The sequence below is a fragment of the Astyanax mexicanus genome, chromosome 1 (genome assembly GCF_023375975.1).
Source record: "Astyanax mexicanus isolate ESR-SI-001 chromosome 1, AstMex3_surface, whole genome shotgun sequence".
Taxonomy (NCBI): domain Eukaryota; kingdom Metazoa; phylum Chordata; class Actinopteri; order Characiformes; family Acestrorhamphidae; genus Astyanax; species Astyanax mexicanus.
In genome coordinates, this window is record NC_064408.1 from 42170181 (window position 1) to 42186095 (window position 15915).

General features: G+C 38.2%; 1 protein-coding gene across 1 annotated transcript in view; it reads left to right on the top strand.

Moving 5' to 3' along the window:
• The window catches only part of LOC103022215 (protein eva-1 homolog C), an 88479-nt gene that overhangs the window by 39271 nt on the left and 33293 nt on the right, over positions 1-15915 (top strand). Inside the window, exon 5 of the mRNA XM_022683249.2 lies at positions 2714-2857. Coding sequence (XP_022538970.1) covers positions 2714-2857 — 144 coding nt within the window. The remainder of the gene's footprint in view (positions 1-2713; positions 2858-15915) is intronic.

Sequence of the window (15915 nt, forward strand, 5' to 3'; positions counted from 1 at the left end):
TTTTCTTCCTGATGGTGCCAAATGGACAAAAAAATAATGAAGTTTTACGCCCATTTTTATCTAGCCTCAAACGGTCAGAAAACTGAACTGATAAGCGTTACACTGACTGATCTATTTCTGTAATGCTGAAAATGTTGTTTTTTCCTATCTTCATGAAAAATAAACCTTGTATATCTAAAATGTCCCATTTTTCCTTATATCCCAATCATCCCTAAGTAATTTTTTTTTTATAATTTATACTTTTATATATCTATAGATGTTTTTTTAATGATTGACACCGATGTGACACTGTCCATTTTTTTGGCTCCACTGATCATATAGAACATTTATATTTCTACAACTGTTTCTCTCATATTAACATCCTCCTTTTACTTTCTTCTTCTATAGTCAGCTTGTATGCTTGTTATGAAGAATTTGACCATAAAACATTGAAACTACACTTAAAAATATGGTAATATTGTCACTTTTAGCAAGGAAAATTCTTACATTTGTGGGTTTCTTAACAGTAATTCTTGACTTACCAGTGATTTGACTGACTTTCTTTACCATTCTGTTCACTAGAGGGCAGTGTAGGGCTACTGAGTTACACAAGCTTTCAGTTTTGCTCTCTTCACCTGTCAGCTTGTCAGTGATGTAACGACTGTGGTTCAGCGTGTGAACTCTTCGCCTGTGAGAGTGATAATAAGCCAGGGCTTTGTCTTTTTTCCGTTTCAACTCTTTTCCACAGAAACCCATACATGCTTCTAACAGGAGCAGAACTGTTGTGTCTGCCTCTGTAGGAAGTGTGTTAATGACAGATATTTCACCTTTTACTGTCTGCACGCTTTACATGAAGTGAATGGCTGAGAAAGAAAACAAAATAAATAAAAATAAAAACCTAGAATTGCAGGTTTGGAGGTCAGAGGCCGTGTCCGTGTCTTATTCAGAGAGTATGTGAACATGTTACGCGTCTGGAAACGGCATGTTTGCGTGTGTATGAGTGTTAATGGCCCATCAGTCTTTTTGACAGGCGTGTGCGGTTCTGCTTCCTGTGTAAGATCAAATGTCTCTGAAACAAAACACTTGTCTGTTGAAGGATGTCTGAACGTGCATAAAGGACACACACAGTATCTAAATTAGGGCATTATGCTTAAAAAAATACATAGGAGTCTTGGTGGCCTCCCCACAATTCTCCTTTATGGTCACCCATTTTGTAAGAAAGTCCTGTAGTCCTGTCACTATTATCATTTTTGTTTGAATAATATAATGTCCCAGAAATAATTGGGGTTATATATTTTACATAATACCACAATAATACAGTTACACGTCACAATTCTGTGCCCTCCCTGCATTTCCAACAATCCACTAAACACTAAACCTTCTTTCATGTGTTCTTTAGCCAATCAGAGACAGGTTCCACGTTCCCTGTCACCTGGTCTCCACTTTCCTACACCTGTTAGATATTAGCCTCCTCCTGTGTTTAAATAACAGTCGGTTTGTGCTCTAACTTTGCAAAGTATTGCCAACCCACCATAGTAGCATATTGAGTGTTTGCTGTTTGTTTTGCTTGCCTGTGTATGATCTCTGCTTGTTTCTGGTTTTCTCTTTTTGATTTTGCCTGTTTTGGATTTGATACCTAGGTTGTATTTTACAGTGCCGTGAAAGTAAAAGTATTTGCCCCGTTTCAGATTTTTTTTTTTTGCTTTTATATTTATATTTGCCTTTTTTTTAGATTATCAAGCAAAATTAGAAACAAACAAAGCTAACCTGAGTAAACACAAAATGTTGTTTTTAAATGTTATTTTTATGGGGAAAAAATAACTCGGCCCTATGCAAAAAAGTAATTGGTAAATTATTTGTGAAACTATTCTTTGGACTCAAAAGTGTCAAAAGTGGAATTTTTTGAAAGGTTTGTGTCCTGTTATGGCTGGTGTAAAAATAACACTTTATTTCAGAAAAAGAACATCATTCTATATGTCAAACATGGTGGTGGTAGTGTGATGGTTTAAGCCTGCTTTGCCTGTTTAGTACCTGGACAACTTGCTGTAATAGATGGAATCAGGAATTCTGCTCTCTACCAGAAAATCCTGAAGGAGAATATCAGGCCATGTGTTCGTGACCTCAAGCTCAGGCGTAATTGGGTTCTGCAGCAGGACAGTGATCCAAAACACACAAAAAAGTTCACCTTTGAATGACTGAATAAAAATAAATAAATAAATAAATAAAGGTTTTGGAGAGGCCTAGTCAAAGTCTGATTAAGATAATGTGGATGATCTTAAACAGGCTGTTCATGCTCAAAAATCCTCCAATGCGGCTGAATTGAAATAATTTTTGCAAACAGTTCTTCAAAATTTCTTTAGAAAGATGTGAAAGACTCTTTGCCAGTTATTACCAACACTTGATTGCAGTTGTTGATTGATTGCAAATTATTAGGTTTGGGGGCAAATACTTTTTCACATAGGGCCAGGTTAGTTTGAAAAGATTTTTTGCTTAGTAAATGAAATGATCGTTTAAAAACTGCCTTTTATATTTATTCAGGTTACCTTTGTCCTATATTAAAATGTGTTTGTTTATCGGAAAAATGAAAGTATGATGATTTAAAAAAAAGCAAATACAAAAGAAAACTGTAGGTGCAAATACTTTTTCACTTTGTCACTTTTAAAATAAATATACCTATATATATATATAGACACACACTAAATTGTTTTTTTTTTCCCTTTCTTTCTTTATATAGACTGCCAGTCGGAGGTGGCTCTGCAGGTGATGACGTCACGTTGCCAGGGGAGACGGACGTGTGTGATCCGAGCCTCTGTTCTGGAGTTTGGAGACCCCTGTTACTCCGGCACCAGAAAATACCTTAGTGTTATATATACCTGCGGTGAGCTGAGCTCTACCTCTCTCTCTCTCTGTTTCTCACTGTCTTTCTTCCTCACACACATACAACTTTTTGTTTCTATGCCTTTAAAGTTGATGTTAAATGCACTCTTTTCTGGCTGTGCTTTTTCAACTCTGGTCTGAAACACCCCTTATAACTTCAGTATTAGTGGTCTAGACTGAACAGCTGTCGGGCTGAACAGGCCTCAAACAGACTTTTTGTATGGATATGTTCTATTGTATATGATAGAGGGCTGTGTTGCTTGGTTTGCCATTGATTAATGAGCCCTATGCCTCAGTTGTGGGATATGATTAGAGTGTATTAAGTGAGTTCAGGATGTTTTAAGCTACTTTATGCTGAATATATATCAGCATTCCATCACTCTTTCAGATATAAGCTGGTGAAAAGGTTTAGCTGTTGTCAACACTCAACTGTCAAAAGGAACGTATGTTATAGACGTATACAGTGTGTAAGGAAATGATTCAGACCTCTTTAAAAAAGAGGAAATGCAAATTTATTAAAAAAGAAAAAACGAAATATCACGTGGTCATAAGTATTCAGACCCTTTGCTGTGACACTCATTTAACTCACATGCTGTATATTTCTTCTGATCCTCTTTGAGATGCTTCTTCTCTTTCATTGGAGTCCAGCTGTGTTTAATTAAACTGATTGGACTTGATTAGAAAAGATACATACCTGTCTATATAAGACAACACAGCTCACAGTTTAGTCAGAGCAAATGAGAATCATGATGTCGAAGGAAGGAACTCCAGAGATGCAGTAGGGAGGTGGGAGAAAGTTTCACAAAGTCAACTATCACTGCAGCCTTCCACCAGTCGGGGCTTTATGGCTGAGTGGCCCGACAAAAGCCTCTCCTAAGTACAAGACATATGAAAGCACACTTAAATTTTTGTCTCATCAGAGTAGAGAATCTTATTTCTCATCGTCTGAGAGTCCTTTATCTTTTTGCCGTTAATTCTAAGCAGCATGTGTGGAGAAAACCAGGCACTGCTCATCACCACCCATGGTGGTGGCAGCATGAACCCAATTGAGCATCACTAAAGAGACCTGAAAAAGGCTTTCCTCCAACATTTACCATCCAACCTGACGGCACTGGAGAGGATCTTCAAGGAAGAATGGCAGAGGATTCCCAAAATCATCCAGGTGTAAAAAAAATTGTTGCATCATTCCCATGAAGACTAATGGCTGCAGTAACTCAAAATGATGCTTCTACTCAAATACTGAGTAAAGTGTCTGAATACTTATGACCATGTGATATTTCAGTTTTTCGTTTAAAAAAAAAATTCAACAAATTCGACATCCATTTTTCTACAAGACAAAATAGGAAATATTTGCTATTTTTTTTTTAGCAAATGGCTGCAATAAAACAAAGAGTGAAAAATGTAAAGGGGTCTGAATACTTTCCATACACACTGTATTTGTTATGGTGGTTTGTGCTGTAACTGTATTAGTGTGTCTCTTTAAGGTTTAGATATTAGTCAGTATAAAATATAAAGGACCACAGCTGACCACTAGATGGCACAAGCCACTAATTACCAGAATGTAGAAAGTCTTGATTCCCTGATAGACACCTGTTCATCCAGTGTCTTCTGAGGGATTCCCCTTTGCTGAAGTAACTGTATCTATTCTTCTAGGAAGACTATTGCTTTGAGGAGAAATTGTGTGCATTCAGTCTAAAAAGAGCATTAGTCAAGTCTCATAATTAAGTTTCTTGGTGTCTAAAGATCCAAAAGGCTATTAAATTGAAGCACCATCATTCCAGAGAACACAGTTCCACTGCTCAACGGCCCAATACTAGGAGTTCTACTCGCACAGCAATAGACACGGTGATCTTAAGGCATTGACCATAGGAGATGTTGAACAACCATTGTTTCAAGATTGACTGTAACCTCTAAACTAGATGTCAAAAACTGATAAGCAGTGAAGGATGAGTAAAGCTGGCTTCATAGACTGATCTCAGAGCTTTGCCCTTTCTCCTGATTTGGGATTTGGACAAGTGGAGCAGGTCCTGCGACTGTGTGAAAGGGCACAGTGCGTGTCTGTGTGTGTGCGCGTGCTAGATAATAGACAATGCTACATTGAGTCGGCCTGTGGAGCTGGTTTTCTTGGCGATTCTTGACAAGAACCATGCATATGTTTGTGTGTGGGCCATATACTGCCATTTTACCTACTTATTTGTGTACTGGCTTTTAATAATCTTTTTTTTTTCATATTGGAAGTACAATTTACCAGTTTTAAAGCATAGTGTGATAGGTCAGTTTGTTCTGCATAACTATTTTGCAAACCTTGACATTCACCCAGGGACCACACACTTCCATCTTCAAAGTCTAATTCCAACGTTTTTTCCTGTGCTAACATTGCCACGTTTTTACTTTCCTCCAGAAGTCAGTTTTTAAAAATGTATTCTACTATATGCTAAGATATTGTATTGTAATCTGTGTTACATTGAATATCTAAATTGGGGCATTATGTATAAAAAATACATAGGAGTCTTGATGACCTCCCTCACTATTCTCCTTCATGGTCTCCCACTTTGTAAGAAAGGCCTGTAGTCCTGTCACAATTATCTTTTTTGTTCAGATAAAAATTAAATATATTGTCCCAGAAATAATTAGGGTAAACATATATAATATAATACCATAAGGATGCACACAATTACACAGTCGCAAGTCTGTGCCCTCCATCCATCACCACTGTCCTATCGCACTACATTTCCCATAGTCCACTTTTCACTGAAGCTTTTTTCGTGTATTCATGTATTTCATGTATTTTCCTGTATTTCATGTGTTCCGAGTCCTCCACTTGCCTACACCTGTTAGTCATTGGCCTCCTGTGATTAAATATCTGTCGGTTTGTGCTCTTAATTTGCAAAGTGTTGCCAACACACCAATGATATGATGAAACAACCCATTCTCCATCTTATTTTTCTCCTACTAACTGTGTCTAATTAGTTAGTTCAGTTAGTTCTCCTTGTGCAAACATTGGCACATTTTGATCATCTGCATTACATGGAGTAGCTGAGTTGTAGTCGAGCTGTCAGGCAACTAGCAAGTTAATCATACTATCATTATTGATCATGCAGTGTTGTGCTGTTAATATAGCTAATCAATTATAAAAATAAAAAGAAACAGTATTCTCAGAAAAAAGATCTCTCATGATCAAATTAATCCGTGTGCCTTTGACAGTAATGTCATGGCTTCCAAATGCTTTTTATAGCAGCTAGGTTTTACTGGGAATGTTGGGCTTTATTTTTGATTAACTACAGAAATATTTAATAGTTAAAAAACAACTGTGTGTGTGTGTGTGTGTGTGTGTGTGTGTGTGATGCTGTTTCCCATAAGCCCTGTTTAATTTTTAAGAGAAACTCCCCAGTTCATCCTCCCATTTCCATCTAAATGAGGATAAACATTAAACATGCTGAATGGGCACAATGAGTGTGTATATACTGTATATTAGCGCTGTCCAATGAAAAACACTTATCTCAATGTAAAAAGAGTTTATTTCAGATCATTTTGAAGAGATTCTATTGGTCCGTTCAGCAAGGTATTTTGTCACAGTGTGAGGGAAAGTTTGCCTGTTCAAATTATGTAGTAAACTAAAAATCTACAAAAGTGGAGATAAGTGTTTTTCATAGGACAGTGTCAATATGTGTGTGTGGGGGGGGAAAGTGACTTTATCGTGAATTTTGTTAATTAACTTGATAGTAACATCTTACTGTTTAGTATAATTTGCTTAGTTTCATTCTTCTACTGTTTCCTAAAGAGTGTGTGTGTGCGCACCAAAGTGTGTGTGTGTGTGTGTGTGTGTGTGTGTCTGATCCAGGGTGAAGCCATCCAGCTACTTTTTTTTCTGACAGCGTTCCATTGGCTTCCCGCACTAACTCACAGTTACAGATACATTTCACTCACTTCCTGCTTGGATGTCTTTTATTATTATAGTGATAAAGAACACACACACTCACACACGCTCACACACACCCACAGTCCAGACAGCAGAATCAGAGAGTGATTTATCTGTCTATAAAAATAGCCAGATGGAGATTCTGGGCTTTAAAGAGCCGCTTTTGTTTATAATAGTAACATTCTTATCACACACACACGGAAAGAAAAAGAGAAGCATGTTTCTGCACTGTGTACTGAGGTTCTATTCGTCTTCAGATGTTGTTAAAGCGATAGTTCAGTCAAAATCACAATTACACAGCCCTCCATTACCCATTACGCTCCACATGTAGTTAGACAGGCAAGAACAGAATGCTTTTTTGTACTTTGACCTTTTTAGTGCTATATACTAAAACCATATGTTAAAACATTATATATTATAATCCCAATCAATCACTGTTTTTCCACCAGTCTAAAGAGTCATTTGAGCAAAGAATCATTTGAAGCACCTAAATCTTTTAAGTGTTTGATTGAATTCAGTGACAAGAGCATTAGATAGGTAATTAGAGAGGTAGGATAATCAGCATCCTGCTCTAGAAATCTCTAGAAAGCATTGACTGCTGAGGATGCTGAAGAAAAATGCATGTTTATAAACTGCGTTAGAATGAAAGGAGTTTTATCTGTAAAACCCTTCCCAGCGACACACAGGTTGCAAGCAGCTGGGCTTCAGTCTGCGCTGCTACGGATTGGCCGAAGGGTCAATCATGTTAACTCTGACAGCACTAATTCATTTGATTTGCCTTGGGGGGGTTTAAACACAGTGTGCTGAGTTTCAGACACTGCAGTGGATTTCATTAGGGCTAAAGCAGGACTCTCACCTTACACTATACTACGTTTGTGTGTGTGTGTGTGTGTGTGTGTGTCTGAGGGAGAGAGAGAGAGACAAAGAGACTCTGTGTCTGTGTGCATGTGTGTGTGCGTGCGTGTGTGTGTGTGTATGTGTGAGAGTGCACATTTTTGCTCAAGCTTTGGTGCACACTTAGGTGCACACTTTCATGCACCTGTATATATGTGTGTGTGTGTGTGTGTAAGTGTGTGTGTGGTGGGGGGTGGGGGTCATGCTTCAGATCCGTTGAATGTGTTGGTTTCCAAGGTGATGAGATTTTGCTCAGCCCTGACCAAGACTTTCAGTGAAACTCTCTTATCTTACTTACTTCCTTCCTCACAACTACCAACCGGTTTCCTCTGTGTGTGTGTGTGTGTGTGTGTGTGTGTGATACCAGAAAAGATAGAGTATGAGAGAGGTATATAAAAAGAGAGCAAAAGAGAGGGGATAGTGAAAAAAGTAAAGTAAATGAAAGATTCTTAGTAAAAAAAAAGAGTGAGAGAGAAAGACAAAAAGCAAAGTTGGGTAGGAGAGAGAGATAGATAGAGAAATATAAAGAGAGAGGGAGCAATTTAGCAAAAGAGAGACAGGGAGATTGAAGGAGAGACAAAAAATAGACAGGAAAATAATTGCCTTAAAAACACAGATACTATGCCTTCCAAGTGGCATCGCCAGATCTATTCCCTGGTTGAAAATGTGTGAGATGCTGTTGGACGTGCTGTTAACATCCACCCCTATCACACAATCTGCAGGAACTCTGTCAAGATTCAAGATGCATAGGATGGATTATCACAGGACACTATCAGAAACTCATAGATTACATAGATCAATAAATATGGCACATATCAGTCTAACTTTTTTTTTTTATCATTTATTGTCCCTGGTAACCTTCCTCGCAAACACATACACACACACACACACACATATATATATATATATATATATATATATATATATATATATATATATATATATATGACAAAAAGCAAAGATGAGTAGGAGAGTGAGACAGATGGAGAAATATATATATATATATATATATATATATATATAGAGAGAGAGAGAGAGAGAGAGAGAGATTAGTTTAAATTAATGCTGGCAAGTGATTTAAAAACTAATCAAATTAATTACAATTCTAATTCATCACATTTTGCTTAAAAAGTTTTTTTATTATTAAAAAAGTGTTTTAGCTGAGTAGCAAATAAATTACTGGCATAGACTTAAAATCTCCCTGTAATGAACATCAGTCAGTAACAGATGCTGTAAATACTGTATATCTTACAACTACCTTTATACACCTAAAACAGTTGAAAAATGACCCTTTTTATTTAATTTAGACTATTTTTTATACACACACACACTCACATACATACACGCGTGTTTTTCAACCAATATACTCTTCCACATTTTGGCATGACCAAAATATGAATGAATGAAATATAAAAGAATACAATGGCAATGTCTCTATTTAAGCAAATTTAAAACACAGGATAAAAGGTAAAAGGTGAAGAAATCACATTAATGAAAAAAACAAAACGAGAGAGAGAGAGAGAGAGATGTATGAGTGTATGTGAATGTGAAATGCAGTACATGGCTGTTTTATTGCTATAAGCCTCAGGGTTCAGTTGTTTGTTTGATTGTTTTAAACATTGTTCATATCGATCATGATCTCAGCTGAGTACACTCTTCTAAAAATGTCACTGATGACTTTGCTCACAGCAGTGATTCCCTCGTCACTCATCTTCTTAATGATGTTATTAATGTTGACACTTCAGTGATGTCTTCATCATGAAGTGTTTCGCCTGTAGAGAGATCAGTTTCTTATTTATTTTTTTGTCCTGGTGAGAGTGAGGGCTTAATTAAGCAGTAATTCTTTTGTCTATGCTTACTTAGGGTAGGTGGAGGCCCACCAGCAGAATAGGGCCACGGACCCCTAAATGAGTGGAAATTGACTAATTGCGTGGTTGAAGATAATGGGGCCTATGGGTAAACATAGCCACGCTCCAGCCTTCTATCCATATGCATTCATGGATTTTTTTGTAGGGGCCAAAGCAAAGAGGGTCCTAAATAGTACTGAAAATAATGTGTTATTTTTTGTTAATTTTGTTAAATGGTTCTATAAAGAGTTTTATAAGTAACAGTGAGTTTCATTATCACTGGTTTACTTTTACACACAAGAACTACATTCAAACCGTGGATTGACTGTGCTGTTCCATACCTCACTTTTCTGCGTGTAAGATCACAAGAGTTTTAATCATTTGCTGCTTTTTATTCATTTGTTTTAAAAAATAAACACTCGAGCGGTGAGGAGCAGTGCTTTTGGGGTGCATGGCATTTCACTATGTTAGGAGTTCCAACAAACCAACATACATTCTTTTTTTCATATAAAATATTATTTAAATTTTTTCTCATTTTCTCTTTTTTCTGAACTGGAGATCTCCTGATCATAGTGCTAGCGCTTAGCCCGACTGGACCACTCAAAGCCCCGTCAACAGACATTCTTGTATACGTTTTTATTGCTTGCAGGCCAGCATTACATTAACCTTATCCGGTGCTGTGATAGTGTGGTCTTATTAGGAATGTACTGATAGAAAGAAAAGGGAGGTACCCGATAAGCTACTCTAAGTTAAATAACAAATTGAACCCATGAACGATCAAATGACCCCACACGCAGCACTTGGAGCAGATAGCTTACACACCTGTAGCATACCCCACCAGAGTATGGTATTGTATGGCTTTGTATGACTCCAGCTTTTGCTTTCTTTAGCTCTTTTTCTGAACTTTTGGTTTCTACCAAGATTCGTTCCATTCTTAATAGCGTGGTTCTGACTGAAAAGAGGGAGCTGAACTGCTGCTTCTTATTTTCCTGTTCATTATGGTGCATATTTGTGCATGTAAAAGGGAACAATTGAAGAAAAATGAAGCATGGAAGAAAGTAGCGGATATTGTTGGTGTCTCCAGCATTGTAACCAGCCGTGTTGATAGTGATGCATGTTGAATGGCGTTGACATTAAGATGGGATTGACTATTATTGATCCATTTCATCTGAATAACAGTTAAAGACCAGATATGTGTGTGTGTGTTTGTTTTATCCCTGTGTGTGTGTGTGTGTGTCTGTGTCTGTGTGATTCAACTGCACAGTGCATACATAGAGTTTTCGTCTTTCTGTTTGGACTGAAATCCAAACCCCACAGCAAAACTACCACAAAAAAAGAGAGGGAAACTGGAGTCATGTGACCAACTGACCAAACATACTACCTCACCCAGAGAGTGAAGAGGAAAAGAGAAACACGGAGGGGGAGAGAGCACCAGAGAGAGGGAGAAAAAGAGAGAGGGAGAGAGAGAGAAAAAAAAGAGGGAAAGAGAGAGGGGGTTAGTAGCTGCATGCCATTGTCCTTAAAAGGCAGCAGATTTGATTGGGAGTGGGAGTCTCATACACATACACACACGTGGTGCTGGCAGTGGGTGACGTGTGTGTGGAGCTCTAAATGTTTGGGTTTTGCAGCAGAAACTGTTATTATTCCATTGTAATCCCTCAATATAGCACACACACACACACACTATACTATATTGTTGTATGTACATAAAATCATAGATAAACACACATCTTCATTGTTGTATGTGGGAGGTATATTTGTGCATGTCTGTTACCCAGTAGTTAGCATGTTTAGGTTTTTGCAAAATAAACTATTGTTCCATAATTACCCCCAACCACACACACTCAATTGTGCGCACACACACACACACACACACAAAGTTAGCTCAAAACATATAGGATCTGTGTGAATTTTGGGGGGGTGTGTCCCGAAATCCAACCTTCCATCAGCCCAGTCGTGTGTCAGCCAATAGGAGTCCTGCCAAGGCCGAACGATGGGCCAGTAGGAGTCCAGCCTGTTCCGGGTCTGGCAGTAAGCGAGCCAATAGGAAGCCAGTCTGCTCTGGACCTGGCAGGGATGGCCGTAGCGATGGACGGGGTTTGGCTGGGGTTGTCATAGCGATGTGCTGAGGCTGGGTGATTTGGAGTTTTTGCTTATTCAGCGTTTACCCACTTTCCGCTAAACTCTCTTTGTCTGTCTCTCACTTTCTCTCTCTCTCTCCTTTTTTGTTGCACTCTTTTTCTTTCTGTTTTACTCTTCGATTCAGATTCATTTTAGGTTTGTTTGTGTGATTGTAATGTGAAAAAAATATTAAATGAGATTGATATAAGTACTTATTATGTAATGAACAGTTTTTACACAAGTATGGTGAGGTAAGAGTCATGGTAATTCTGGGTTGTGGTGAGGTAGGGGAAATTAAGGTTGGGGTGTGGTGAGGTAGGGTTCAGTAATGTTGGGGAGGAGGTGAGTTAGGGGTCTGTAATGTTGGGATTAGATGGGGTCAGTAATTTTAGGGTTAGGAGGGGTATGTAATGTCGATGTGAGGTTGGGCTGAGTAGAGTAGCCACATTTAGCTTTTGAGCCACATTGAACTCAATCTTGGTGTTTTCTCAGTGGCTTCACCAGATAGAATCACCTGGAATAGTTTGCTTGGCATCTTGAAGGAGTTCCTGGTGAACAATAGTTGGCTGCTTTTGTTTAGATAATTCAAGTGTTTTTATTTTATTTCATTTATTTATTTATTTAACAGGGGCAATACACATTAATCAAATCACCATAATTATTTTAAAATGTAAGTGTGCCAGATTTTTCATCTGTTGTCCCTGGGCAGGTTGATGTTCTAAAGGAGACCCTCATAAACAACACAGTAGAAGTAATTAATAAAAAAAACATACAGCATAAAACAGAGTCAGTCATTCTGTTGACAACTATGTGTGTGCAATAACCAGGCTTTCAAACTTCTGCAGAACAAACTAACAGCTGTTAACCCTTCTACTTCAGATGGGAGAGAATTGCAGCCATGTGAAGCATGGGAGGAAAAAAGATTCTGGTCAAAAACAGTTTTTCTTAGTGAAACAGTACAGTCAGACTTTACACACATATTCTTCCAGCACTGGCGGCGCTCAATTATTTAAGATTTAGGTTAGCATGGTTAGCTAAAGTGATCTAAAGCAGGGCTAAATAGAAACACATGAGCACTTATCTATATTATATATATATATACATATATATACAATATAGAATATAGAAAATATATTGGTACCACTTTAAATTTGGTTCACATCAGGCCACTATTGCCCTTCCTATTTATGTGCTGCTTATTATACTGCTATAACTGCAATAATAAAGATATATAATTTGATTAATAAACATTAATAAACTCATTTGTAAACTATTTATAAACCCTGTATGAAGGAGCCTTATTTTGAAGTTATATTTTGAAAATATATTCAATTAAAAAAAAAATGTGTCCATACTTTTAACTGATACTTCTTTTGGATACTTCCCTTTTGCACAGCCTAATAGGCTGCATCACGCTATCAAATAATTTATGCCAGATTAATCAGGGAATATTGTATTTTTTTTCATGTATTTTTTTTGACCATCTGTCTCTGTCTGTCTCAAAAACAATATACAAACAAATAGAACAACAAACAGAAATCCACAAACAAGAGAAGCAAATTAGCAATTAAAAGCCTTTAATGATGGTAGTAATGAATGCCTTCCAATTTGTATAACCTAGTATTTCTCTCTCTCTCTCTCTCTCTCTCTCTCTCGCTCTCTCTCTCTCTCTCTCTCTCTCTCTCTCTGGGTCAGGCAGAAACATGCCTTTAGCGTTTTATATTTCCATTTGCATGCACTAGGTTGAATTTTAATGAGTTTCCAGAATGGTCTTGCGTGTCCCCTCCGGCTCCTTGTAGTCTCTCCCCCACATGTTCACACACACATACATATACACACAGACACACACATACATATACACATACATGTGTATATAGACATACATTCACTGGTATGGTGAGTTGGTAATGGTCCTGCTCCAGAAACGACCACATGGTTTGAGATAACTGAATTTTTTGCAGGAGTAATCCCAGTTCTAGAGCTGCATCTGCACTTTATTAGCAGCTACATCACTAGTCCACTGGTTTATAAGAAAAGCGAGACTTAGACCTTAAAAACTGTGACCTGATGCTGATTCAAGTCTCTGAAACTCACAACCTCAAAAACTCACTGTCTCTACCTCTCTACACCATGATTGTATCTCTCATCTCTCTCTCTCTCTCTGGTCAGCTATCAGGTATCTTCTGCCATCCTCATGTTGATCATGTCAGCGGAGGTCAGAGGTCACGTATGTGGATGCTATGGGAACCATAGAGGGGCCTCCCAGTGTGACACACTGATGAGCTCAGTGAAAAGCCCCTCTCTTTCTCTCTCTCTCTCTCTCTCTCTCTCTCTCTCTCTCTCACACACACACACATACACACACACACACATATACACACACAGAGACTGACTCACATGCAGAATTGGTGCTCTGAAAGCTGCGGTGCAGAAACAGTGTGTGTTGGGTGTGTTGGTGTGAGCTGGGTTGTGTTCTGGTGTGTGTGTTTTATTATGTTTCTTGTTTTGAGTTTAGAAATGTTTAGTCATATTTAGATTAATTAACAAGCTAGAGAAAATAAAAGAGAAAGAGAGAAAGACAAACTGAAAGAGAGAGAATCTATATAATAGAGACTAAGTGAGAACAGACAGAACATAACTGAGGAAAATCAAGATAAAAAGTGAAAAAGAGTAAATGCAATGGGGAGACATGGGGACAAAGAAGACAAAAAGTTATTGATAGAAGAAAAGAAGAAGAGACATGCAGAAAGAGAGAGAAAGAAAGAGAAAAGAACCATGAAATATGAGAGAAAAAGAGAGTAAAGGAGAAAATGAAAAAAGGGGAAAAGGAGAGATGAGAAGAAAGTGAGAGGAAAAAGAGAGGAAGAGAGTACATAAATAAAGAAAGAAAAAGAATATAAAGAAGAGTATACATGCAGAGAGGTGAAATAGAATGAGAGTTTAAATAAGCAGTAAAGAGAAAATGTTGCTAAAGAGTCTAAATGAAGAAAGAGTAAATGAGAAGAAGCAAAGTAGACTTAAAAAAGTAAAGAACGAACGAAAAGATGAGAAAGCATAAGACAGAAAAGAGAAACATGGAGGGAGAAAAGAGAGAAAGAAGGAAAAAGGATCAAAGAAAATAAAAGTGGAAGAATGTGAAGAAAAGAGAAAAGGCAATGAGAGGTAACGTAAAGAGTAATGATAGATAAAGCTAGAATATCAGCTCAATACATTTTTTTGTATGTATTTCTATTTTTTCTCTATTTTACTATGACACATACACACTTTAACCCCACACCCCCCCTGCTCTGTCATCCCTGCCCCTCCCACTCCCTCCCGTGCTCTCTGCTTTGCTCTGGTTGGCTGCACTGAGTGTGTGTGTGTGCGCTCACTCTGTGCCGAAGCGGCCAGTCCTGCTTGCGCTCTCGTTGCCTTCAGAGCGCCGAAAAAAGTCGAGCTGACGGAAGGAGAGCGAAGAGGGGAAAAAAAGAGAAGAGGAGAGAACAGAGGAAGCAGAGAGAAGGGGGAGGATTTGGAACAGAGGAGAAGTGATTTAGGAGAGGAAGAAAGAGAGGACAGACGGCTTGTTCGGGAAGGAGAAGAAAAAAAAAGGAGTGTGGAGGAGTTTACCTTCTTAAAGGGGCATCATCCCTTGCTTCTCTTCTCTGTCTTCGCTTCATCTGAAACCGTACAGGACTAGGAGGGAGTGTGTGTGTGTATGTGTGTGTGCGCGTGTGTGTAGACACACACGCATACACACACTCAGGTAGACTGTGGGCTGTAAGGAATGGAAGAATGGAGATGAAAGTGGAGAATAAGGAGAGAAACGGAGAGAACGAGGGAGCGAGATGAGGAAAGAGTGAGATGATTCAACATGTGTGTGTAAGTGCTGCTTCAGCTTGACTTTTCTGTGTATTCTTGTATTTGTGCGTGTGTGTGTGTGTGTGTGAGAGACTAGTTTTTTTAAATCACATAGTAACACACGCACACACACACATGCACACTTTATAGAGACAAAACTTGGGACATATACACATTACACCTATTAGAGTTTTTATCCCACCATAAATCAATGACCATTAGTTTGGAGTCGGTCCCTCTTTTTAGTTCCACATTAAAAACTTCCACTCTAATATGAAAGCTTTCTACAGGATGTTGGCGTATATCTGTGGGAATTTTTTTCCTATTCATCCAGAGGAGCGTTTTGAGGTCAGACACCGATGGTGGGCGAGAGCGCCTGGCTCACAGTCTCTCTTCTAATTTATCTCAAAGGTTTGGATGGGTTTGAGGTCAGTGCTC